General features: G+C 38.7%; 2 protein-coding genes across 6 annotated transcripts; both read right to left on the bottom strand.

Annotated features, from left to right (window-relative positions):
- Positions 1-10,074: 10,074 nt before the first annotated feature.
- LOC130989724 (laccase-14-like) lies at positions 10,075-13,711 on the bottom strand. The gene is made up of 6 exons (XM_057913794.1): positions 13,598-13,711; positions 13,348-13,499; positions 12,959-13,203; positions 12,748-12,876; positions 10,516-11,448; positions 10,075-10,419 (listed from the first exon to the last, which is right to left on the bottom strand). Exons 1-6 carry the CDS (start codon positions 13,682-13,684, stop codon positions 10,253-10,255), a joined length of 1,713 nt encoding a protein of 570 aa, XP_057769777.1. The 5' UTR covers positions 13,685-13,711; the 3' UTR covers positions 10,075-10,252.
- Positions 13,712-15,211: 1,500 nt separating this feature from the next.
- LOC130989725 (uncharacterized) lies at positions 15,212-25,156 on the bottom strand. Of its 5 annotated transcripts, none has more exons than XM_057913795.1 (5): positions 24,270-25,156; positions 22,132-22,196; positions 18,254-20,375; positions 16,116-16,180; positions 15,212-15,443 (listed from the first exon to the last, which is right to left on the bottom strand). In XM_057913795.1, exon 3 carries the CDS (start codon positions 20,372-20,374, stop codon positions 19,310-19,312), a length of 1,065 nt encoding a protein of 354 aa, XP_057769778.1. In that variant the 5' UTR covers position 20,375; positions 22,132-22,196; positions 24,270-25,156; the 3' UTR covers positions 15,212-15,443; positions 16,116-16,180; positions 18,254-19,309. The 5 variants fall into 5 exon arrangements, 4 of the variants coding, with proteins under 4 accessions (XP_057769778.1, XP_057769780.1, XP_057769781.1 ...); XM_057913797.1 differs by lacking the exon at positions 24,270-25,156 and adding an exon at positions 24,052-24,263; XM_057913798.1 differs by lacking the exon at positions 16,116-16,180.
- Between the last annotated feature and the right edge of the window lie 1,319 nt (positions 25,157-26,475).

Consider the following 26,475-nt stretch of genomic DNA (forward strand, 5'->3'; position numbering starts at 1 on the left):
TGACACAGTAAAAACAAATATGAAACACGATTATACATGTAGCGTGGAGCATTCCAACTAACCTTCTTTATCTTGTCGCGTTCTATGAGCATTCAGATATAGCAGAAGGCAAATGCAATCAGGAAATCCCTTGTAAGCAGCCCTACAGTCATGATCAGTCATCAATGAAATTAACAAACTAAATTTAGCAAATTAAAGCCACTTTAGAAGTCTAACAAGAAAGAAAGAGAAATAACATGCCAAAGACAGCAGCTGCAAGCCCTCAACTAAGACAGAACATAGGATAGTTCCCTTATGAACTTAAACTTAAAATAATAATTGCATTTCAATACAAAGTTTTCTAAGAAAATCAGAGAAAGAAAGAAATACCTTTGCCAGTTGCAGTGTAAGCAGATATTTGGTCTATAAAATTTGGATTCTTTTATGTTGCTTCGTGCATATATTTAGCAAACAGTTGGAGAGCTACTTTTACTTCGTTTAACACTCAACACAATTTAACTGAGTGTTAAAGTTTCTCTTACACTACAACAAAACTCAATGCATGTGTTCTATCAAAAGTCACCACGAACATGGCCCAGGTATATAAGGAAGTAAATGATAGAATTGATTTTTGAAAAGAACATTAAAGAAGAATAAAAGTAGCAGATATGCCAAACTTGCAATGACCAAGTGATAAATATCTTGACCACAAGTGAAAAGGGAGACCAAATCAAAATACTAGAACAGGGAGCACATATCTATAATTATCTAAGAGAATCCAAACTACTAATACCAACATAAATGATAATGGTCCCCAGAAAACATATCCAATAGATCATAAAATTGAAACATCAACCTTGCTTCCATACAAAACTAATACTTCCTCACCTAAAACCTATAGTATAATCGAAGAAAGTCTATAATGGAAATGGAACATTGAGGTAATTTAGTATCTACTTCCAGAGCAATAAAATAAATGTCAATCACAAACCCCAAAATATAGTTTGTCGATTCAAGATTCGTGAGAAATAGTGGCAAAAAATGTCATTGTCGCCATCAGACATCTATTGACCCCTGTCTGAAACACCAAATAACTTTGCAACAAAATGCCATATTTGTGGAACTATATCAAGACTATGATGGTGATCTAACAAATTAATCTTTTGCATAGTTCGTCTAAAACTCAGATCAATTATTTTCAACTAGTAACAGAAGAATGTAAAACAAACCTGATAACCTAGACAATCAGCTGCACTGATACAAGCACCCTCCTGCAGCTAGGGATGTCAATGCAACCCGAAACCCGTGGGCCGACCCGAATAACCCGATAAAATTAGAGGGTTAGGGTTGAAAAATCGCAACCCGAAAAAACCTCCAGCCCGATTAGCCCGCACCCGACTAACCCGGAACCCGATAGGGCTAGCCCGAAAACCCGATGGGCTGGCCCGGTGGGCTGACGGAATTGTGACTGATGCATCAAGTTACAACTTCTGCTATGTTTAGATCTATGGTATTTGCTTAAATATATATACGTAGCCTCATTAAAAAAAGTGAAATTAATTAGTTAGAATATATATATGTGTGTGTGTGTGTGCAATCTCATTAAAAAAAGTGAAATTAATTATGGATTTTTTTGTAGAAATTGATTATTAGTATCTCATTAGTTAGAAATTAATTATTAGTATCTCATTTTAAAGTGATACCAATTTTTTTTTTCTTGTCAATGAGACGTGCATGGCAAATCCACTAATTATTCAGTAATAATCCAGATTGATTCTAGTGCATTGATACATGTTAAATTTTACTATCTCATTTTAATATAATTTTGTTTATGTAATCTTGAATATCTTATATTTTTGCATTTCATGCTTTGCTATATAATTTATATCTTTAATATCTATGTATATTTTATATATTATACATTAGATTATTAGGATTAATAAAATACAAATGATAATTTTATTTTTACGCCTTTAACCTGATTAGCCCGATGGGCTAGCCCGAAACCCGAAAGTTTAGGGTTAGGGTTGAAGATTTACAACCCGAAAAAATCTCCAACCCAATTAGCCCGCACCCAACTAACCCGGAACCCGATAGGGCTAGCCCGAAAACCCGGTGGGCTAGCCCGATTGACATCCCTACCTGCAGCAGAAGTTCAGCAACCTCAATTGACCCCTCACTGCACTCCAATGCAAAGCTGTTTCTCCAATACGATTACGTGCATTAGTATCACCTCCATGCTGTCAACAACAAACCATAACACAATCAGATAACTCGTAACAGTTCGCTATAAAACTAAATACATATAAGGGATGGTATAATTATTAGATGCAGGCCGTTATAATCTGCTTACATCCATAAATTCTATCTGTTAAAACATGGTATCATCATAATGCAGAGAAAAATAAAGAGAAGCCAATGGTTGTTACTGTATTTCTTATATTTCTCATTACAATCATCCCTTTTATAGTGTAAGTGTACGCTTGAAGAGGAGATGACAGTCAATATTACACTTCTACAAAGTCATACAAGGATCCCTATGATTAAGGGATTTTGGTTAATTTTTTACTGATGTTGGGAGCCTTGACTGCTGCTATTTCTGACTTTGTTTATATTTTCAACACTCCCCCTCAAGTTGAGTGACGGGATTTCCGATACTCAACTTGGAAAGAATTTCACAAAAACTTTTGGAGTTTACAGCCTTGGTTAAGATATCAGCCAGCTGATCTTCAGACCTCACAAAAGGTAAAGCCACAATACCACTTTCGATCTTTTCTTTGATAAAGTGTCTATCCACCTCTACATGCTTTGTCCTGTCATGTTGCACAGGATTCTCTGATATACTGATAGCAGCTTTGTTATCGCAGAATAATTGGCACGTCTTTGTTGGATAGAAACCCAGTTCTGTCAGTAATCTTCTTAACCAAAGAACTTCAGTTAGTCCACTTTTGATTCTTCTGAACTCTGCTTCGGCACTAGAAAGTGCCACCACTTTCTGCTTTTTGCTTCTCCATGAGACAAGATTACCTCCAATGAAGGCAAAGTATCCAGCTGTTGATTTTCTATCAACTGGATTTCCAGCCCAATCGGCATCAGTGTAGGCTTGTATTTCTAGATGCCCATTCTTTCTGAAAAGAACTCCATAGTCAAAGGTTCCCTTTAAATATCTCACAATTCTGAGTGCAGCTTCCAAGTGATCAGCTTGAGGTTGATGCATAAACTGGCTTACAACACCAACAGCATAGGCAATATCAGGTCGAGTATGGGATAGGTAGATGAGTTTCCCTACTAACCGTTGATATTGCCCTCGATCAGCTAACTCCGCCCCGTTCACAATTTTCAACCCATGATTCACAGCAATAGGTGTTTCTGCTGGTTTGCAATCCATCATTCCTGTTTCAGCTAGAAGATCAAGAGTGTACTTCTTCTGGTTGATAAAAATCCCCATTCTTGATCTGAGTACTTCAATCCCGAGGAAGTATTTCAGTGTCCCCAAATCCTTTATTTCAAATTCTTTGAACAAATTTGATTTGAGCTTCTGGATTTCTTCAGAATCGTCTCCTGTTATAATCATGCCATCAACATAAATGACTAAACAAGAGATGAGGTCACCTCGTTTCTTTAGAAAAAGGGTGTGATCTGCATTACTCTGCTGGTATCCAAACTTCTTCATGGCCATAGTGAGTCTCCCAAACCAAGCTCTTGGGGACTGTTTGAGTCCATATAAAGTTTTCTTTAATCTGCAAACTTCACCTTCCTCGAATTCATTCTTAAATCCTTCGGGTGCTTCCATGTATACCTCCCTTTCTTCTTCGAGCTCTCCATGAAGGAAGGCATTCGTAACATCAAACTGATGAAGATCCCAATCCTTATTTGCAGCAATGGAGAAAAGGACTCTGACAGTGTTCATCTTTGCCACAGGTGAGAATGTTTCTGCATAATCAATCCCATATGTTTGTGTGTAACCTTTTGCAACCAATCGAGCTTTGTATCGCTCAATCGATCCATCGGGTTTCCGTTTGATTGTGAAGACCCATCTGCACCCAACAGTTCTTTTCCCTCTCGGCAATCTGCACTTCACCCATGTGTGATTTCGGTTTAAGGCACCTATCTCTTTTTTCATAGCATTTCTCCAATGTTCAATTTTGAGAGCTTCCTCTGCTGTTTGTGGGATCTCCTCATCATATAAAGCTGCTTCATATGCTGTAGCGGTTTTGGATAGGTTCCCTTTGGCAATATTGCCAATAGAGTACCTCGAATTTCTCCCGACCTTCTCTGGAGAGTATCGTTTAGGAGGAACCCCTCGAGTACTCCTAGGAGGCAGCACGTATCCCCTGGTATCTTTCTCTGCAATATTCTCCTGTTCTTCATCAATAACTTGATGAACACGATCAGTTACCTTAGAAGATAAATTTTGTTCTGAATGCCTTACCTCGGATATCAATGGTGGAGGAGATATAGAATCATGGGATGGAGGAGATATGGGATCTGTAGTGCATGAGATCTGCTCGGTGGCAAGGTTAACTGTTTCTGTTGGTCCTGCTTCCGTACTTGGCATTGGTAACCAGCTTAACAAGTCTATTTTACTTTCTTGCTCTCTCTCCCCCTGACTGTTAAGTTGGTTTTCATAAAAGAACTCAGTTTCGAGAAAATCACAATTCGTGGTGGTTAAGACTTGACGAGTTTTGGGACTGTAACACCTATACCCTTTCTGATTAATACCATAACCTACAAAGACACATTTAATGGCACAAGGGGAAAGTTTAGTTCTTTCATGTTTGGGGATATGGACAAAAACGGAGCACCCAAAAACCCTAGGTTGGAGAGTAAGAGCAAGAGGGACAGATGCCAAGGTGGAGAGTTTTTCTAAAGGAGTTTGTAACTGGAGAGTTCTAGTGGGAAGACGGTTTATAAGATAGACAGAGGTAGCAACAGCTTCAGGCCAGAAGTGTGTGGGTACTTTAGATTCAATCATCATAGCTCGGGTCATTTCAAGGAGAATTCTATTTTTTCTTTCTGCCACACCATTTTGTTCAGGGGTATGGGGACAGGTAGTTTGATGGATTATCCCCTTTTGTTGACAAAATTCCTGCATGGATCTATTGACAAATTCCCCCCCATTATCGGTTCTAAGAGTCTGAATGTTTTTCTCAAATTGAGTTTGAATCATGGTGGAAAAATGGGTAAACTTTTCAAAAACTTCAGATTTGTGTTTGAGGAAATAAACCCATGTCATCCTTGTGCAATCATCAATGAAAAACAAAAAATATTTAAAACCTGAACCCCCGGCAATAGGTGAAGGTCCCCAAACATCAGAATGAATTAAAGAGAAAATAGACTCAACTACAGTATTATTAGGTTTAAAAGAGTGTCTGTAGCTTTTAGCCAAAATACAAGTTTCACAAGACAGAGTTCCCCCTTTTATTAATTCAGGAAATAATATCTTAAGATAACTTGTGGAAGGATGCCCTAACCGACGATGCCAAAGCCAAGCTTCCCGGTTAGCAGTTCCGTGAGCGAGCATCACCTCGCCTTGTTGAGCTATCTCATCCACATAGTATAACCCATCTCGCTCAGTGCCACGTCCAATAATCTCCCCCGTCCTGATATCCTGAAGAAGACAGAATTGAGGATTCATTAGCATGGTACAATTTAGTTCTTCTGTAACATGGCTAATAGACAAGAGTTTATGAGATAGAGAAGGGACATAAAGACAGTTTGAGAGGTGCATAGTAGGAGAGATTTCTATGGTTCCAGCCCCTTCAACACGGGTTAAGTCACCATTTGCAGTTTGAACATGTGTTCGGTATGGTGCTGATGGCTTAATGATATCAGTTTTATCAAAAGTCATCGTATCAGTGGCTCCACAATCAAAAATCCACCTTTTATCCCTATCCCTATTATCAGATGAGTTTTGATATGTAGCGGAAGATTTTAGGGATTTTCTACATAAAAGGCTGATATTTTGAGTATCACACAAAGGTTTGGGGTGTTTTTTTAATTTATGAAAAACTAGGGAGTTAGTTTTCATAAGATGGGGTTCTTTCTGAAATTCAGAATAGTTCAGGGGTGTTATTTTCAAATTTCGAAAATTCGAGGGACCTAAGGGCAAAACATGGGGTCTTTTATAAGAATATGAAGAAGTTAGGGGGTTTGGTGTGAACCCTATACCTAATTCTGCGCCTCCATCAAACAAGGCTGCGCCTCCTCCCTTCCTTGGTCCTGCAGCCGCTGCCGGACGATCCACAACCGCTGCCGCCACCGCCGGTCGGTCCACGGCCGGTGCCGCCGCCCCCACGGTCAGCGGCGACTGATTTCCAGCCGCCGATATCTCCCTCGCGCCCCACGGTCCAGAGGCTGCCAGTCGGTCGACAGCCATGGCCACCGCCGATCCGGTCGGTGTTGCTCCGATCTGCTCCGAATTTCCTCCACTTCCGTCCGCCATTTTCCCTTTCGCAACCTTGGAATTGTTTTCCCACCACTCCGGGTAACCAATAATTTGAAAACACATTTCTTTAATGTGTTTGTTCATGCCGCAATGAGTACAATAGAGTTTTGATTTGTCCTCTTTCTTGCGATTTGAAGTGTTCCCGGAGCGTGGTGGGTTGCCTCGGCCGGCGGCGATGTGTGGCGGCCGGGATATAGACTGTTGGGTATGGTGGTGAACGGTGGCGAGGCCGGTTCCAATCCCTCCCGATGATGATGCGTTGATGTCGGAATGGTTGGTTGCCGGCTGCAAAATTTGTAGCCGGGCGGCCTCCCTTCTAACTTTTGAGAAAGCCGACTCCGCTGAGGGAGCCGGGGTTTCCTTGAGGATATCCCGACGGACGTTGTCGTATTTTGTATCTAATCCGGAGAGGAATTGGTACAACCGCCGATTTCCGATCAGTTTCTGGTATTTGGTGATGCCTTCTTCACAACAGCCCAACGGATTCGGCTCCCTCCTGTCGATATTGAGCCATATGGTTTGTAATTCGTTCCAATATTCCTCTAGAGTGAGTTGCCCCTGATTCACCTTATTCGCTTTTACTTCGTTCCAATATTCCTCTAGAGTGAGTTGCCCCTGATTCACCTTATTCGCTTTTACTTCCAAGTCGTAAATTTGGAGTGGATCTGTGGCTCCACTCCCATAGGTTACTGCTAAGCTATCCCACACGGCTTTGGCTGTTTGATGTTGGGAAAAATTCATTACTAATTTCCCGTCCATATTCTGTAATAGCCAGCAAAAAACGGTCAAATCCGTTTCTTCCCATTTGTAGTAATTGGGATCTGTGGTGTCTGGAGGTGGTGGTTGTCCGGTAATGTGTCTGGTTCTGCCTCTACTGCCTATGGCTACCTTCATGAGGCGTGACCATAGTGGATAGTTGTTGCCATCTAGCTTGAATCCGAGCACGATGTTGTCGGAGTTTCGCATCATATTGGCGATTTGTTGGGTTAGTTCGATTGTATCTGCATTCTGGTCTATATTTTGTAATTCCCCTGACATTTTCGTACTGTTTTCTGCAGGGAAAAAAAAGAAAAAAATGACAGTTGACTGCCTTGGTTTGAAAGGTTGGAGATACAGTTGTTATTGTATTTCTTATATTTCTCATTACAATCATCCCTTTTATAGTGTAAGTGTACGCTTGAAGAGGAGATGACAGTCAATATTACACTTCTACACAGTCATACAAGGATCCCTATGATTAAGGGATTTTGGTTAATTTTTGACTGATGTTGGGAGCCTTGACTGCTGCTATTTCTGACTTTGTTTATATTTTCAACACTATCAACAGTTGACATCAAACAAGAAGTAGAATCCACTATCTAGATGAGCACTACATCGCATATAGAAATTACACAAAACTTCCAATATATACAACATAATGCATCAGCAGATGCATATGCTACAAGTGATCATAATTGTAACACCGCCCCCATCCAACCTTCTGATTGCAGATCCAAAGGCATGTCTATATTTGACAAACATGAACAAAAAATTGTGAAATTTTGTACATACTGAAATTTCCAACTGTACTTTCTAAAATTGCTGGCTGTAAATATGCACTTGGGCCAAGCATACATGGCCTTTAAGGTTGGGTCAAATTTCCAAACAAATCTGAGGAGTTTTTGTCCATTGACTAGACCATCTAGTTTGTGAAGGAGTTCCATAATTTGACAAACCTACAGGTTTTGTTCTGTAATCTAACCAAATCACGATGTAATCCACTCTAAATCGTTGATAGAAATCAATCAACTACTCCCAATACAGCCAGAATATGATCATCACAAAAACGCAAATGTCACGCACGAAAGAGCAAAAGGGAAAATCCTCGATCGGTACCTCAATAATGTACTGAGCTATCGCCGGTAGATTGTTAAGCGCCGCCCAATGGAGGGCGTAGTAGCCTTCGGCGTCGGGCTCCGAAACGGAGCAACCCTCACCCTCCACCAGCCTCCGGAGTTTCTACATATCCCCGTAGGCAGCCGCCCAGTAAACATCGTTCCTCGAGCTCTTGTCCTCCGACGCGGTGGCGGCATCCCTCGATTCCACCACCTCCCCAACTTCGATCTCCGACGCCATGAATACAAAATAGACATCACCATACAAAGAAAAATAGACATCACCATTCTGCAACCAAAAACGTATCACCATACAAACTCAATGACTATATAAAAAAAGATTTCTTGAGGAACATGATCAGTGGAGTCCCGATTATTCCGCGGGAGCTTAATATTACCCACCTCTTTTTCGCTGACGATAGTCTTATTTTTTTCAAGGCGGAAAAACAGTGAAGAGTATTATCCAAAGCTATCAATGTGCTTCGGGGCAGTTGATTAATATGGATAAATCTTCTATCACCTATAGCCCAAACACGAGCACGGTGATGGAGGCGGTAGTGCACATGCAGTGTTCTGGGGGTTAAGTCGGGAGACGGAATTCAACGATACTTGGGTTTACCGGCTTTCTCGTTGCGTCAAAAGCGACTCCAGTTTGGGTATTTGAAAGAGAGAATGGAGAGAAAGATTCAAAACTGGAACCAAAGGGATTTTTCCGCGGGTGGAAAAGAAGTCCTCGTCAAATCGGTGGCGCAAGCGGTCCCCGTGTATGCTATGCAATGTTTCCGGCTGCCGGAATCTATCTGTGATGACATGCATAGGATGTGTGCTGCTTTTTGGTGGGGCGATAAAGAGAATGAGAGGGAGGATGCATTGGATGAGATGGGAGAAGATGTGTGTGCTGTTATTGGGAGTGGCCGAAGTGATGAGAATTTGCGGGCTGGGGATTTATTGACAGAACACCGAGAATGGGATGTGGGGAAGGTGGAGCATGCTTTTTCGACATATGAGGTGGAGAGAATTCTTAAAACGCCGGTGGGGGAGAACGGCAATGAGGATAAGCGTTACTCCACTAATGGCACTAATATGATATAAGTATCGTTCGTGCAGGACTGAGTATATGACACTAATAGTGTGTCATGTGTGCCTAATCTGCGCGCAAACCCGAATCCGACCCGAATCTGGTCCGCCCTAATTAATGGCAAAACAGTCCTAAAACATAAAAAATGGCTAGATTTTGTGTTTGTTCAATTAGTGGCAAATATTGTGTTTCATTCTTCAAAATGGCCATGCGAGTATATTGTTTCAAAATATAATATAGCTATGAGTATTTTCTATAATAAATAAAGTTAATTAGAGACTTGATATAATTATTATTAATTATGGTATATAAATACAAGTTGTACTCCCTCCGTCTCACTCCAATAGGCTCATTTTCCTTTTTGGAATATCTCACTCTAATAGGCTCATTTTTTTTTTTGTAAAAAAATTGTACTTAATTGGTGTGGACCACACCATTAGACTACCACTTTCTTACTAAAAAGTAAGTTTTCTTAATCGCTGTGCTCAAAAGAAGTGAGCCTATTAGAATGGGACGGAGGGAGTACTTACTAATAATTTAATATTTTCGAACATCACGTGAAGAACTTGTTCACGAGCTATCGAGTCGAATACTACGATGCTCAAGCTTGACTTGTTTAATTGACGACTTCAATGCCCCTAAAACAATTTGAAGAGCTTCAATAAATGAGCTCAATTGATTTCAATAAATGAGGGTCGGGCTTCATCAAAATCTTACTGACAAAAATTCAAAGGGAAAAACACTTGCAATCAGTAAACACCAAAAGACAAACGCAAAATACTATAATATATAGGTATAGATTTTTAGTTTGGGGGATATGATTTGGAATTTCTACCCTCCTTCTTTCTCTCTTACAAAAGAGTATATCATTATTCAAATCCTAAATACTAATGCTTGAGGAGGGGGCTCATCACAGGGCGGCATATCTGGCGGCGGCGGCAGCATCTTCTCATTGGGGCCTTCCCCGTCCTTAACGATGAACACCATCTTCATTCCCCAGCTCAGATGCCGCTCGAAATGGCAGTGCATGTACCACACTCCTGCGATATTACAACATCACTTAGTTATCAATCTATGGAACTTAATTATGCTTATATCATAAAGAAGATCGAAAGAGAAAATTGACAAAACCAAACCGGGATTGTTAGCCTTGAATCTGATAACGGCCCATCCATTTCTTGGAACGGCAAAGGTGTCCATCAACGGCGGGTCAACGAGATTATAGTTTTCCGGATCCCTGGTTGGGTCGAAGTTCCCGAATCCGGTTCCGACGACGTAGACGGTGTATCCATGTAAATGTATGGGATGATCGATTCCCTCGCCGAGGTTGGTGCCTTGAAGCACGATCTCAACTTCCGCGTTATACTCCAACACGTACACAGCCGTTCCGAATCGGGGGTGCGACTCACTCTGCGGAAAATCACCATGCGTGAAGTCGAATACTCTCGCCGGCTGCGCCGGGAAATCGGGCGTGAAAACTCCTCTGACCCCTTTGTAATAAGCCTCGAGAATGTTGCCGGTTTGCGGCATCAGCATCGACACGTTGTTAATGCTCGCCAGCAGCCTCTCGCTCTGCACGCACGAATTCGTGAGACATGGCCACAGATTGATCGAGAGAACGAAGAAGAGGCTGCGTGTGATGTTCTTGGGAACTTGGATGCGGTAGTTGTCGTTGGCCAGGCTTCTGAGCCTCTTGCTGAAATGGGTCGATGCCCAGCTGCCACTGAAGTCTGGGAAAGATGGAAGGACGGGCGACGACGAAGGCGGGGTGTAGTTACCGAGGTAGTCGAGGATTCCGGTGGTGGGGACGTAATCCGCTCCGGAGGCGTGTACGACGCCGGCCATGTAATAACGGCTGGGCGGCTGGTTGGCTTCGAGAAGGAAATCCATGGTCTGGCCGGGGGCAATGGCGACGTGATCGGTGTTCAGCGGCTTCGTGTAGGTGCCGTCCATGCCGACGACGGTGATGTTGTGGTTGTGGATCTTGAAGTACATGATGTAGTCCATCATTGCATTAACCATTCTGATCAGGTAAGTCTTGCCCGCCTCCACACTCAACTTGAATGTATCTACATAGAATTAAAAACTCTCATTTTACAAAATTAATAGTTTGCTGATTAGGTCTCTATTTTTAAATCTAATTTAAAGACAATAATGTGATATCATTATACAAGAATCTCAATCCAATCCTGTCAGACCGAATCTCAATCCAATCCTGTCAGACCGAGTCTATACATCAGACGGGTCGAGTCTGTGGCGGATAATTCAAAATAATCGGCGTCGAGAAAAGTATTGTTTTTGAAACATTACATTTCTTTATAGCAATCATTATTTTTTCTAACAATAATAATTACCTGAACAAAATAACTACACCGCACCATCCCTAGCTAACGCGCCCTTCGCCCTCCCCTGCCCTCGCACCCTCCCCAGCCACCGCGCCCGCGCCGTCCTATTGGGTCGAGTCAAATCCGTCTCACCTAAACATTCGATTTGGAGACTAACTCTAATTCTAAATAAGTTTAAACGCTTCAAAATTACTTACTATTTATATAGATCGATGGTACTTTAAAAACATTAAAAATAAAAATATTAAACTAATTAATTAATAAAGTCACTTGAATTTTAGCTTTTAATACTTTCTTTTAAGATTTTTGATCACTTGAGAAGTGAGAATTAAACGGAATAAGATTCAGTGTACCACACTTTATGTCTCACTTTGTGTCCCACTTTCAATTTTGTTTAATTTCTTATATATATTTTCTACAATTTCAACTTTTTATGCTTTAGTTTAATTTTGTGATTATTAATTAGGGTTTATTCCATCAATCTAGGGTATATAACTATTTTTTATCATTTAATTTTACTTTTATTAGCTAATAATAGGTTGATAAATTCAAAGTCATGGTATATGCTTTTTAAAAAAATACTTTTTTGAAATAAAAATTAAATATAATTCATAGTATTATAATAAATTTTATTTTTATAAAAAATATTTTTAAAATAATAGATATAAGCATGGGACACAGTGGCACACATAAGATTGTGGGACACTGAATCTCATCTCGCTAATTAAACATTTAATTGAGTGCAAAGATTACACATATATCTTTCTTTTCATTTTCAAACATTACTATACTTTTATAATAAAAGTGATACGTGTATATATATTAAATATAATTAACATTTTCATTGACTTCTCAAAATATATAATATGATAGTATATATATATTATTCAATTATAGTAAATTATATGTAGGAGTATTAATTAGTTGAATTGCCAAGGATGCACGCTTTCTCTGCTAATCAAATAAAAATGTTTTATTGACTAATATGTACTCATATTTGTTTGGATTTTAAAATTAAGTCACCTTGTTTTGAGCATGGATATAGGTCGCCAGGTTGGCCATTCATGACGAAAGCATCAGAAACTTTGGGATCGCGTCCTTCGGCTAGAAAATTCTTGTAAACTTGTTCCACATCATCGTTCCACCACTCTCCTGCAACGCCATTAGTTATTCCAAATTCATACAAACCCTAAAATTCCAACACATTTCATTTGACATATATATATATATATACCTAGTAAGATTGGAACTTGAGCATGAGGCTTAGGGAAAGGATAAGTGTGTGTTTTCGGCGGTAGAATGACTATGGCGCCATACACAGTAGCTCGAGACCAATCGCTGTGTGCGTGCCAAAACAAAGTGCCCTCTTCGTTAGACAGCACAATCTGTTGTCTAAACCTCTTGCCGGGACTAATAGGACACTGTGTCACGTAGTTGACTCCATCTGTCCATGGATATCTCCGCATTTTTACTCCATGCCTGGAATCATCACCATGCTACGTTATGATATACTAAAGGTTCGTTTATTTTGATGGAAAATGAGAAAATAAAGTATATTTTTACTATTTATCCATTATTTTCATATGCTTACTATGATAAAAAAAATAATAATAACATTTGTACCAGTGGATAGTAATATTTTGATGGGAGCGATTGATAACATCGACTACCACCACTTCTCCCCTTCTAGCATATATAGTTGGCCCCGGGAATTGGCCGTTTACCGTTAGCAGGGTTTTGTTGGTGCATAGTCTGGTGTGTGAAGTTCTTCTCACCTGCAAATTAACTTAGCCTTCCGATTAACATTTCTAAAATTAAAAAACATATATATAAAAAACAAAATCAATTATTAGTGATATGATGGCGAACGTACTTCAAACTTATGAACTAAAGCATGGACTACTGGAGCCATAATAATACCAAAGAAGCACATGACGAAAACCTTCCTAGTCGAAAACATTTTTTTCTGTCTATTTTCTTTTTCTGATATGTATTGTCGAGGTAGCTAGCTAGGGCAAACTTCTTTCTGTATTTATAATATTGTTGATATTCTAGCTAGCTGGCTTTCCTTTTCTTTATTGGACTTGATAATTAATTTGAAAATACCATCATCTGATAATCAACTAGTCGTGTAATTCGTCGAAAACATTTTTTTTTTCTGTCTATTTTCTTTTTCTGATAAGTGTGGTTGAGATGGGATAAACATGTTTCCGCATTTATAATATTTATTCGTTTTCTATATTGGACTTGGTAATTAGTTTGAAAATACCATCATCTTAGGAAACTAATCGTATAATTAATTTCTCGAAATTCAGCGGATATCATTTCGTATCATTTCAAATGGAGGATCGACCCGAGTAAACCGATAAAAAAGGAGGGTTAGGCAGAGGCGGATCCAGCATGGGGCGGTACCCAAAAAAAAAAAAAAAAGCTAATAATATTATATATACTAATATATATTTAATATACTATTTAGTGTATTTTGTATCCCTAATAATCTAAATGTGAGAATAGCGAGTGTCCGATTCTCCATTGTACTTGGGCTTAGCGGTTGGGCCCAATTTAAAGTTTTTTTTTTTTTGAAATGGAGGGCCCCAAATTGATTATTTAAGAACAAAGGCGGCTGTGGAGTGTGGATAGCAGCATAGATATATTAACTTTTAAATTTTCAAGTATTGATTTATCAACTCTAATGTCAATTCCATATATTCATGAAAGATATGAGAAACAATTAGAAGTTTTAATATTTGGATGATATTAATTCGTTTTCAATGAAGCTTGTTAAAACAAAAGGACATACTAACTTATCCTCTAATGTGATCTGCTAATTAAAATGATATTGATTTTTTCCGTTGCCACTACAAATATAGAGATAGTATTTTTTGGAATGACTTATCACTTATGTCAAGAATAAGTTGCACAATAACATAAGGGATCAAGTTTTAAATGATTGTTTGGTCACTTTTATTGAAAAAGATATATTTCTACGAGTTTCCGATAATGAGATTGTCAAACGCTTTGAAGAAATGAAGACTCGTCGAAAAATAAACTACATATATAGTTATTTAATTTTCTTTTGTATCTTTGAACAACGTTTTAAAATAAATTATTTTTAACATTAAATTATCATTTACACTTATGTTTATGAGATTATTTTTTGGGGCATTTGCAAAAATGCCCTTTTCTTATAAACACTTGTAAAAATGCCCACTTTCACTTATGAAAGTGGGCATTTTTACAAGTGTTTATAAGAAAAGGGCATTTTTGCCTATTAACACTTATTTTTTCGTACCTCAATTTAAAAATCCTGGTTCGCCACTTGTCACGACCGGCCTTAATTAAGGATAATTAATCCGGGAAAACCATGACTGGGGAAGGGAAATTAAGAAGCGGGTTTAGAAAGGGTGCATAAAAGAATACTCAAAGAGCTTGAATACGCGTGAAATATTCCTTAAAAAGGAAAAAGGCATAGTTCGCATAAAAAGGGTACTCAAAGAACTTGTATACGCGTTATATTCCTTAAAAGGAAAAAGGCATCGTTAGGGGCTTGGCTAAAACATTATCAGAGTTTGCAACGGAAGGTGTAACTGAAATAATCAGTGTTTACAGCGGAATGCATAACTGAGATACATGTATGAAGACATGTATCATTTCTGAGCCTACTTTAAGTTCAACAAAAACTCCACTCAGCAACACTTCATCGCCCATCACAACTCAACCTGCACAAACATAAACATACGAAGGGCTGAGTACAAGAGTACTCAGTGGGCAGTGCCAAGCATATAACATAATATCAACAACAAAACACAACTTCGCATAAGAGGCATAAGTTTCTTTCAAATCCTTTGCTCATTAAACATTTCCAAATTCATAAATAGCATGAGCGCATTCTTCATCATCAACAATCATAAACAAGCATCGTGTCGTGGAGAAGGCCTTCCCCAACGAACACGGGCATCGCACCGTGAGAGGGGGCCTCCCTCAGCGGTCACGGCATCGTACTATTGAGGGAGGCCTCCCCCAATAGACGCTGTAACACTGGCATACTGGCATACTGGCATCGCGCCGCGAGAGAGGCCTCTCTCAGCGGACACGGGCATCGCTCCGTGAGGAAGGCCCTCCTCAGCGGACACGGCATCGTACTGTTGAGGGAGGCCTCCCCCAACAGACGCAAGCATCAAACATAAGCATAAACTTATCAGCATAAAGCATTCAAGCGTAAATAAGCGTAATCAAGCGTAAATTACATAGGCGTAAATCATTTAACGTGCAGCATAATAAAGCTTAACTCATTTAAGCGTAATAAAGCATACCACACTTGAAGATCCAATTTGCATTTTAAAAGCATAACACTTGCATAACATCTTATTTACGCGTAAGAAATTGCCCACCTCAATTGTTCTTAAAGCTGGCGTGGAGTCGTTTCTTCTTCGGCTTCACTTTCTGTCGCCCGGACCTTCATTGATGAAGAGTCGATAAGTTCGTGAAGTAATTGTCATAAGACAAAGTCTAATTCTACGTGCCTAGGGTATCTTTTAGTGTTTTAGGGTTCTAGCATCCATAATTCGTTACATTAAAGACAGTCAAAAATCAATCATACCTCGTCTAATCTCATTCAAACACATAGGCAACACAAACACATAAGGCACATAAGAATCACAATCAAACATCATCAAAACATGCTCTGTTTTTACACTGACTCAACTTCAAAATTTAATCTGTTCTGACTCCGACATCTCCTGGACTCGAGACTCATACCGAAAGAAAGATCTTCGAATCTAGTTTCATATAAAAAAAAGTAGAGTCGAAAACTCCAAGTGGTTTGAGAGATATGACGTTTTTACCACGATCTACCATGTTCGGCAGTTTTGAACAATCGAAAACTTGGATTTTTGAAAAATAGTAAACGTTGTCAAACTGGGCTCAACTTTGGTGGATATCTAGCTAACACAATAAGGTTAATACCATAAAAATTTGGAAAGCTAGATCACACAGGAAGCTACTGAAATAAATGACTCTTTCATCTGTTCTCTAAAATTCTCGGTAGTTATGTGCAGTTTAGGTTTCGCATTTTAAAGAAGTATCAAACGAAGTTGGAATGGCTTGAAATTTTACCAGGGTACTCAAGACTCATGTAGGGACTTGCTATAAAGTTTTCAAAGCTATTAGACATCGACAAACCGTCGATCACAGTAGGTCAGTAGGCCTACGAAATTCATATTTATAAGTCCTTAAAAAAAATAATTTATATAAATCCAGAAATAAGAGTTTAATCCCAAAAATATTCATTAAAAGTCCATCATAATTTAAATAAAGAACGGACCTCATTTAAAATAAATATTCCCAAACTTGTTACGCACATATACTAAATCTTTCATGAAACATCCTTTAAAATAAACTTTGATACATAGAAAATAATTCAACAACTTGAGCTCTTAAGGGGTTATTTTGCAACAGACACCAAATCTGCCTCGGATCTCCAAATGAGGCTCCAAAAGACATTCTGGAAACTAGACATTTCAAGGATCATTCTTCAATTTGAATCGAATGAAAAACAATTCAAACGAGCAAGATATGCCCTCTCAAAGATGGGTATTTAACAAGCAAAAATCTGAAAATTTCAGATTTCCAGATTACAACCAAGTCAGTGGGCTTTCTTTAAAAATTCATATCTCCCTTTACAAAACTCCACTGGGAACCCCAAGGGTCAATCTGGAAACTAGGGAGAGATCATAACACTCTCCAGTTGGATTTACTCTAAGAACATTCATGGTTTAGAAGATATGACTATCTAAAGTTCAATGCACAAAAAGAGTTCAAGTTTGGCAGATTCAGAACATAAATCGGAAAAACCACTTTAGGCTTCACCAAAAATTCTAAAACTGAACAAGTAAGTTCCCAACATGTCAGTGAATATTCAGTAGAAAGATAGGCTTGAGAATCAAAGATTTAAGTCGGTATTTGCCACCTCAAAGTCGTAGGTTTGTAAAATCTACTGGATGGTACAAGGAATAAGAACTAGATTTCAAGAATTTATACCGGTTGTTTCCCTTACTCAAAAATGGTGAGGCCGATTTCAAAAGAAAGATACGGAAGTCTAGAGTGACATATTCAAGTTTCAAAGGTTTTCACCGATTGAAACTTTACTTATGGCCTCCCAAAGATTGTTTACCAAAAATGTATTCCAGATGGGCAGTGATGTTTACAAATTCATAAATAAATCATAAGAGCTTCAAACCTTCTGAGATTTTACCAAAGTATAGAAAACATATGAAAGATAATACACAATTAATTTGGGAATTTTTGGGAACCGTTTGGATGGCTGGAATCGCCTTGCAAAACACTGTCGGAGCAGTGTGCTTATGGCAGATTCGCTGCCTTACCTCATGCACGGTTTTTCACCCAATAAACTCTACCAAAATAATCATCCAAAATCATAAAACATATCCTCACATAATTTAGCACACATATGTGTAAAAATCCATGGCCATAAAGCATTTTCAGTTGAGAAAAAGCAAAGAAAACTCACCCTCGAAGCACAACCTTCACTCTAACTTTACGCCCTAGTTTTTCCACGCTCTCCCTTGCTTTGCTACTTCTCTTGGGGCATCAAGGGCTTCTATGGAGTGTGATAATGGTGGGAGAAAAGTTGTGAGAGTGGAGGAAAGGAGGAGGGACGAAAATGGAGGGAATATGGAGGGGAAGTGAGGCTTTTACTCTTCTTAGTGGGGCTAAAGGTTGTGTGAGGATATGTTTCAGCCAAATGACTTAAGTGGAGGGAGTAGGTGGGTGTGGGAGTGTATTGGTGGAGTGGAGTTGGTGGAGTGGAGTTGGTGATTGAAGAGCTTTTGCTTTTGCTAATTGATTTGGTTGTCTTCTTGATTGATTATGCTATGTATGAAAGAGGCTTATGATGTTACTCATGTGGTCAACGTATATACATGCTTCATGCTTGAGGTCTAAATTATGCTATGGTATGTTGATAGTGTAGGAGACATTAGGGAGTGGAAAGAATAATGATGATGGTAAAGTAAATAGAATTGAGGTTACTAATAAAAAAAATCATCTAGCTTGATTAATATTAATTAATCAAGTATTTGTAAAACTAATATTGGGTTCTACTAAATAACGACGCTTCGTTATAACTCTCTACGAATTAAATATCTAATTTAACTCGTTCTTATGATTCGGAATTAGATCACGACTTCCAAGTAAATAATAGAAATAATATTTCTATTAATAACTTGACTTTGCTAAGTCAGTTATTAAACTGGATAATAAATTATTGAATGGCTCAATAATCCTCGTCGCGTTTTTCTCATACGTTATAAAAGTATAAAGCTAAAATAATAACTCCGTTTCTGATAAAAAAAATCAGGACCATAAACTGGATTCATTTATAAAAATTGCATTTACTAGTTTTACTCATAATTAAAAGAGCGGGCTACTACATACTACCCCTCTTAACAAAAATTTCGTCCCGAAATTTGCATATCTCTGCTAAAACAGTTCGGGGTATTTTTCCTTCATCTTGTCTTCAAGTTCCCGCGTAGCTTCTCTTGTCTGCGGTGTCTCCATAAGATTTTCACTGATGTGATTGAGACTGATTTCGCAAGTGTCCACGTATTGCTGGCAAGGGGGTGCGGGTGTTCCCAATTACTGAACCTCGTTGTCTGTTGGGGCATTGCGTGGAGTAGTGACCTTTTTGGCCACAATTGTAACAACCGTTAGTTCCAGCTCGACAGATACCCCTATGCATCTTACCACAATTTGGGCAAGGTGAAATTCCTCTCTGACTTTGGCTACCCCCAGTTGACTCGAGGTTAGTTCGTGCCTCGTACCTTGGTTGAATAAATTGTTCGGCCCGTTCCTTTTCTTGCCACACTTTCTTACTAGTCTGATTGATATTGTCTTCGTTGTTGTCCCACTTGCGCTTCCCTTTGAGAGTATGTGAGGCTACTGGTGGATCATTTGGCATTGAGATCAATGGTGGGGCAGACTTGTCTGACGGCATTGCAGCTTCAATGTCAAGTGCCCTGTTCAGAGACTCCGTGTATGAGAGTCCTCCGTGGCTTGCTAGAGCCATCTTAATTTCGTACCGTAGACCGGCACAAAATTTTTCTGCCATCTTCTCATCTGTGTCCACTTGTTGTGGAGCAAACCTCGACAGGTTGCAGAATTCCTTGTCGTATTCAACCACAGATTTATTTCCTTGCTTCAACTCGTAGAACTCAGCTTCTTTCTTCTTCCTATAGCTTTTCGGAATATATTTATCATATAATCCCGTCTTAAAATCTTCCCAAGTATAACTTGCCCATTGTTCAGGTGTCAGAATTTTTCGACGTGCTTCCCACCAGAAGTCAGCTGATCCTGTTAGTTGGAAAGAGACGCAAGATAGGCGCTCCTCATCAGTACAACGTAGAAAGTTGAAAATGCGTTCCATTGCACGCACCCAAATCTCAGCTTCAGCCGGTTCACTCGTTCCGTCAAACGTAGGTGGATTTTGCCTTAAAAAGAGTTCTTCGACTCTCCTAGTCGGAGGCGGAGGGGATGGGTTATGTCCTCGAGCATCTTGTGGTTCTTCGGGTACAGCGTTACGGTTTCTGCGATTGTTATTGTTTTTCGCAGGGCGTCCTCTCTTAGGCGGCATTCTGATAGCAAAGATGTGCCAATTAGTACACTCTAGCATAATCTAATACAAGCCTCAAAAGAATTCTTGTAAATGTCAACTTAATATAACTTGTAAACAAGTCATGACTCCAATGACCTCATTGATCATTGATGTAGTAAGCTTTAAGGGTCCTTAGCATCTCATTTCCATGAGTCATATCAATTCTTAAGCATATAATATCACATCATCTAAACTGGATACTTAGGCATAAGTCATGGAGATTTATAGCGGCTATAATATCATGAGCTTAAAAATTATTCTATACGTATCACTTATCTTGCTTCCTTCACTATAGCCACCAAAAGATACAATTTAATTTCTTCTATGTTTGCTTCTATGTTCTGTAGTAGTGGTGATCTCATATCTTAATAGCTCTATGTTCATAGGGATTTATTCCATAGCATACTTAATCGTACTTGCGTAAATCATTTCCTTCAATCATAACATAGCTATTGACAGTTACTCACTTTGTTATTACGATAGTTCTCACTTTTTGTAAACATTAACTCAAAACTTGAAATAGCTTACCATTCTGCTTCGTTGAGTGTGATGCGATGAAGTGCTAAGCTTTGTCAATTGAATTCTAGACACTTTAGTAATCCATTCTAATTTTGGCTTAAATAAACTCTTAGGCTCAGAGCAAACGAACTGCTCTGATACCACTCTGTCACGACCGGCCTTAATTAAGGATAATTAATCCGGGAAAACCATGACTGGGGAAGGGAAATTAAGAAGCGGGTTTAGAAAGGGTGCATAAAAGAATACTCAAAGAGCTTGAATACGCGTGAAATATTCCTTAAAAAGGAAAAAGGCATAGTTCGCATAAAAAGGGTACTCAAAGAACTTGTATACGCGTTATATTCCTTAAAAGGAAAAAGGCATCGTTAGGGGCTTGGCTAAAACATTATCAGAGTTTGCAACGGAAGGTGTAACTGAAATAATCAGTGTTTACAGCGGAATGCATAACTGAGATACATGTATGAAGACATGTATCATTTCTGAGCCTACTTTAAGTTCAACAAAAACTCCACTCAGCAACACTTCATCGCCCATCACAACTCAACCTGCACAAACATAAACATACGAAGGGCTGAGTACAAGAGTACTCAGTGGGCAGTGCCAAGCATATAACATAATATCAACAACAAAACACAACTTCGCATAAGAGGCATAAGTTTCTTTCAAATCCTTTGCTCATTAAACATTTCCAAATTCATAAATAGCATGAGCGCATTCTTCATCATCAACAATCATAAACAAGCATCGTGTCGTGGAGAAGGCCTTCCCCAACGAACACGGGCATCGCACCGTGAGAGGGGGCCTCCCTCAGCGGTCACGGCATCGTACTATTGAGGGAGGCCTCCCCCAATAGACGCTGTAACACTGGCATACTGGCATACTGGCATCGCGCCGCGAGAGAGGCCTCTCTCAGCGGACACGGGCATCGCTCCGTGAGGAAGGCCCTCCTCAGCGGACACGGCATCGTACTGTTGAGGGAGGCCTCCCCCAACAGACGCAAGCATCAAACATAAGCATAAACTTATCAGCATAAAGCATTCAAGCGTAAATAAGCGTAATCAAGCGTAAATTACATAGGCGTAAATCATTTAACGTGCAGCATAATAAAGCTTAACTCATTTAAGCGTAATAAAGCATACCACACTTGAAGATCCAATTTGCATTTTAAAAGCATAACACTTGCATAACATCTTATTTACGCGTAAGAAATTGCCCACCTCAATTGTTCTTAAAGCTGGCGTGGAGTCGTTTCTTCTTCGGCTTCACTTTCTGTCGCCCGGACCTTCATTGATGAAGAGTCGATAAGTTCGTGAAGTAATTGTCATAAGACAAAGTCTAATTCTACGTGCCTAGGGTATCTTTTAGTGTTTTAGGGTTCTAGCATCCATAATTCGTTACATTAAAGACAGTCAAAAATCAATCATACCTCGTCTAATCTCATTCAAACACATAGGCAACACAAACACATAAGGCACATAAGAATCACAATCAAACATCATCAAAACATGCTCTGTTTTTACACTGACTCAACTTCAAAATTTAATCTGTTCTGACTCCGACATCTCCTGGACTCGAGACTCATACCGAAAGAAAGATCTTCGAATCTAGTTTCATATAAAAAAAAGTAGAGTCGAAAACTCCAAGTGGTTTGAGAGATATGACGTTTTTACCACGATCTACCATGTTCGGCAGTTTTGAACAATCGAAAACTTGGATTTTTGAAAAATAGTAAACGTTGTCAAACTGGGCTCAACTTTGGTGGATATCTAGCTAACACAATAAGGTTAATACCATAAAAATTTGGAAAGCTAGATCACACAGGAAGCTACTGAAATAAATGACTCTTTCATCTGTTCTCTAAAATTCTCGGTAGTTATGTGCAGTTTAGGTTTCGCATTTTAAAGAAGTATCAAACGAAGTTGGAATGGCTTGAAATTTTACCAGGGTACTCAAGACTCATGTAGGGACTTGCTATAAAGTTTTCAAAGCTATTAGACATCGACAAACCGTCGATCACAGTAGGTCAGTAGGCCTACGAAATTCATATTTATAAGTCCTTAAAAAAAATAATTTATATAAATCCAGAAATAAGAGTTTAATCCCAAAAATATTCATTAAAAGTCCATCATAATTTAAATAAAGAACGGACCTCATTTAAAATAAATATTCCCAAACTTGTTACGCACATATACTAAATCTTTCATGAAACATCCTTTAAAATAAACTTTGATACATAGAAAATAATTCAACAACTTGAGCTCTTAAGGGGTTATTTTGCAACAGACACCAAATCTGCCTCGGATCTCCAAATGAGGCTCCAAAAGACATTCTGGAAACTAGACATTTCAAGGATCATTCTTCAATTTGAATCGAATGAAAAACAATTCAAACGAGCAAGATATGCCCTCTCAAAGATGGGTATTTAACAAGCAAAAATCTGAAAATTTCAGATTTCCAGATTACAACCAAGTCAGTGGGCTTTCTTTAAAAATTCATATCTCCCTTTACAAAACTCCACTGGGAACCCCAAGGGTCAATCTGGAAACTAGGGAGAGATCATAACACTCTCCAGTTGGATTTACTCTAAGAACATTCATGGTTTAGAAGATATGACTATCTAAAGTTCAATGCACAAAAAGAGTTCAAGTTTGGCAGATTCAGAACATAAATCGGAAAAACCACTTTAGGCTTCACCAAAAATTCTAAAACTGAACAAGTAAGTTCCCAACATGTCAGTGAATATTCAGTAGAAAGATAGGCTTGAGAATCAAAGATTTAAGTCGGTATTTGCCACCTCAAAGTCGTAGGTTTGTAAAATCTACTGGATGGTACAAGGAATAAGAACTAGATTTCAAGAATTTATACCGGTTGTTTCCCTTACTCAAAAATGGTGAGGCCGATTTCAAAAGAAAGATACGGAAGTCTAGAGTGACATATTCAAGTTTCAAAGGTTTTCACCGATTGAAACTTTACTTATGGCCTCCCAAAGATTGTTTACCAAAAATGTATTCCAGATGGGCAGTGATGTTTACAAATTCATAAATAAATCATAAGAGCTTCAAACCTTCTGAGATTTTACCAAAGTATAGAAAACATATGAAAGATAATACACAATTAATTTGGGAATTTTTGGGAACCGTTTGGATGGCTGGAATCGCCTTGCAAAACACTGTCGGAGCAGTGTGCTTATGGCAGATTCGCTGCCTTACCTCATGCACGGTTTTTCACCCAATAAACTCTACCAAAATAATCATCCAAAATCATAAAACATATCCTCACATAATTTAGCACACATATGTGTAAAAATCCATGGCCATAAAGCATTTTCAGTTGAGAAAAAGCAAAGAAAACTCACCCTCGAAGCACAACCTTCACTCTAACTTTACGCCCTAGTTTTTCCACGCTCTCCCTTGCTTTGCTACTTCTCTTGGGGCATCAAGGGCTTCTATGGAGTGTGATAATGGTGGGAGAAAAGTTGTGAGAGTGGAGGAAAGGAGGAGGGACGAAAATGGAGGGAATATGGAGGGGAAGTGAGGCTTTTACTCTTCTTAGTGGGGCTAAAGGTTGTGTGAGGATATGTTTCAGCCAAATGACTTAAGTGGAGGGAGTAGGTGGGTGTGGGAGTGTATTGGTGGAGTGGAGTTGGTGGAGTGGAGTTGGTGATTGAAGAGCTTTTGCTTTTGCTAATTGATTTGGTTGTCTTCTTGATTGATTATGCTATGTATGAAAGAGGCTTATGATGTTACTCATGTGGTCAACGTATATACATGCTTCATGCTTGAGGTCTAAATTATGCTATGGTATGTTGATAGTGTAGGAGACATTAGGGAGTGGAAAGAATAATGATGATGGTAAAGTAAATAGAATTGAGGTTACTAATAAAAAAAAATCATCTAGCTTGATTAATATTAATTAATCAAGTATTTGTAAAACTAATATTGGGTTCTACTAAATAACGACGCTTCGTTATAACTCTCTACGAATTAAATATCTAATTTAACTCGTTCTTATGATTCGGAATTAGATCACGACTTCCAAGTAAATAATAGAAATAATATTTCTATTAATAACTTGACTTTGCTAAGTCAGTTATTAAACTGGATAATAAATTATTGAATGGCTCAATAATCCTCGTCGCGTTTTTCTCATACGTTATAAAAGTATAAAGCTAAAATAATAACTCCGTTTCTGATAAAAAAAATCAGGACCATAAACTGGATTCATTTATAAAAATTGCATTTACTAGTTTTACTCATAATTAAAAGAGCGGGCTACTACACCACTGGGGTTAGGGCTGAAAATTTTTAGCCGAAAAAAATTTAGCCCGAATGGCCCGAACCGAAAATAGCTCGAACCCGATAGGGTTGGCCCAAAAATCAAGTCGGGTGACCCGATTAATTGAACACTTTCTTAATAATTGATTTTTAAACTTTAATACTTTACTTTTTAATTCGATAATAATATTTTGATGCTTGTAGAATATGTTTTGATTTTTTCCTAGGGTCATAACAAACATCTATAATATAAAAGTCAAAGAAAGATAGTCATTTATGTTAAATCTATAATTTTTATCGGAAACGAAGTTAAAGTTAGATATTATGTAAATTTACGTTAAAATAACACTAATTTTTGTATCTAAATCAAGATGAAATGTCTTGATTTAAAAAACATGACATATTGTTATTACAACAGTATGATTATCTATTTAAAAAAATAAACATATAAAAAAATCGTAAACTTGCGGGCCCGAAACCGAGTGGGTTAGGGTTAGGGTCGAAAATTTTTTGCCCGAAAAATAAAAAAACCGACTAATCCTAATCAAAAATAACCTAAAACCAAATAAACTAGCCCGAAACTGAGTGGGCTGGCCGATTGACATCCCTACTTGCCTCCCGCATGTTCGTCTATTAACTAATTAATAGTCGTAGGCAAATACTTGCATGCGATGTGTGAAACAATTTATATAAACATAGTACTCCCTCCGTCCGCCAAAAGTATTCCACTTTGGCTGGGCACGGAGTTTAATAAAATTGGAGATGATGTTGATGTAGTGGAGAAATGGTCCCACCACTTTATGAGATGTGTGGTTGAGATTGAATTTGAGGTGGGTTTTTTGTAAATAAAGAGTGTTTGTAAGGATAAAATATAAAGGTGGATGGTGGGACTATGGCTTAAAAAGGAAAGTGGAATACTTTTTGCGGACGCCAAATATAGTAATTGTGGAATACTTTTGGTGGACGGAGGGAGTATTTTTTATGTTAGAATACTAAAATGAGTTCATGGTGTAGCGGATAGGTCAGTGGGCACAGGCGCTAGGGGCACGGGTCGGGGGCTAAGCTGGTGGGCAGAGCTTGTATAAAAAATAAAGGGTTAAGTACCAAATATCCCCCTATCGATGGCGTCTCTATCGCGTACAGGACCCTATAGTCAAGCTAAGCGATGTTTACTACCTCAACGTGGCAAAATCGAACCAACCCCCTCTCCCCCCGCGTTTTAACGATGCTTAACACCGTTAGTTTTTTATTTTTTTTTAATTTTTAATTAAGGTGGGCCCCTATCTT

Source organism: Salvia miltiorrhiza, chromosome 6, assembly GCF_028751815.1.
Source record: "Salvia miltiorrhiza cultivar Shanhuang (shh) chromosome 6, IMPLAD_Smil_shh, whole genome shotgun sequence".
NCBI lineage: Eukaryota > Viridiplantae > Streptophyta > Magnoliopsida > Lamiales > Lamiaceae > Salvia > Salvia miltiorrhiza.

Bases quoted from the DNA above. Each gene is read 5' to 3' on its own strand.
- LOC130989724 (XM_057913794.1), bottom strand. From the start codon at position 13,684: ATGTTTTCGACTAGGAAGGTTTTCGTCATGTGCTTCTTTGGTATTATT. The intron at 13,204-13,347 runs GTACAAATGTTA...TGATGATTCCAG, and splicing joins CAAAATATTACTATCCACTG to GCATGGAGTAAAAATGCGGA. The intron at 12,877-12,958 runs GTATATATATAT...ATGGCGTTGCAG, and splicing joins TCAAGTTCCAATCTTACTAG to GAGAGTGGTGGAACGATGAT.
- LOC130989725 (XM_057913798.1), bottom strand. From the start codon at position 20,374: ATGCCGCCTAAGAGAGGACGCCCTGCGAAAAACAATAACAATCGCAGA.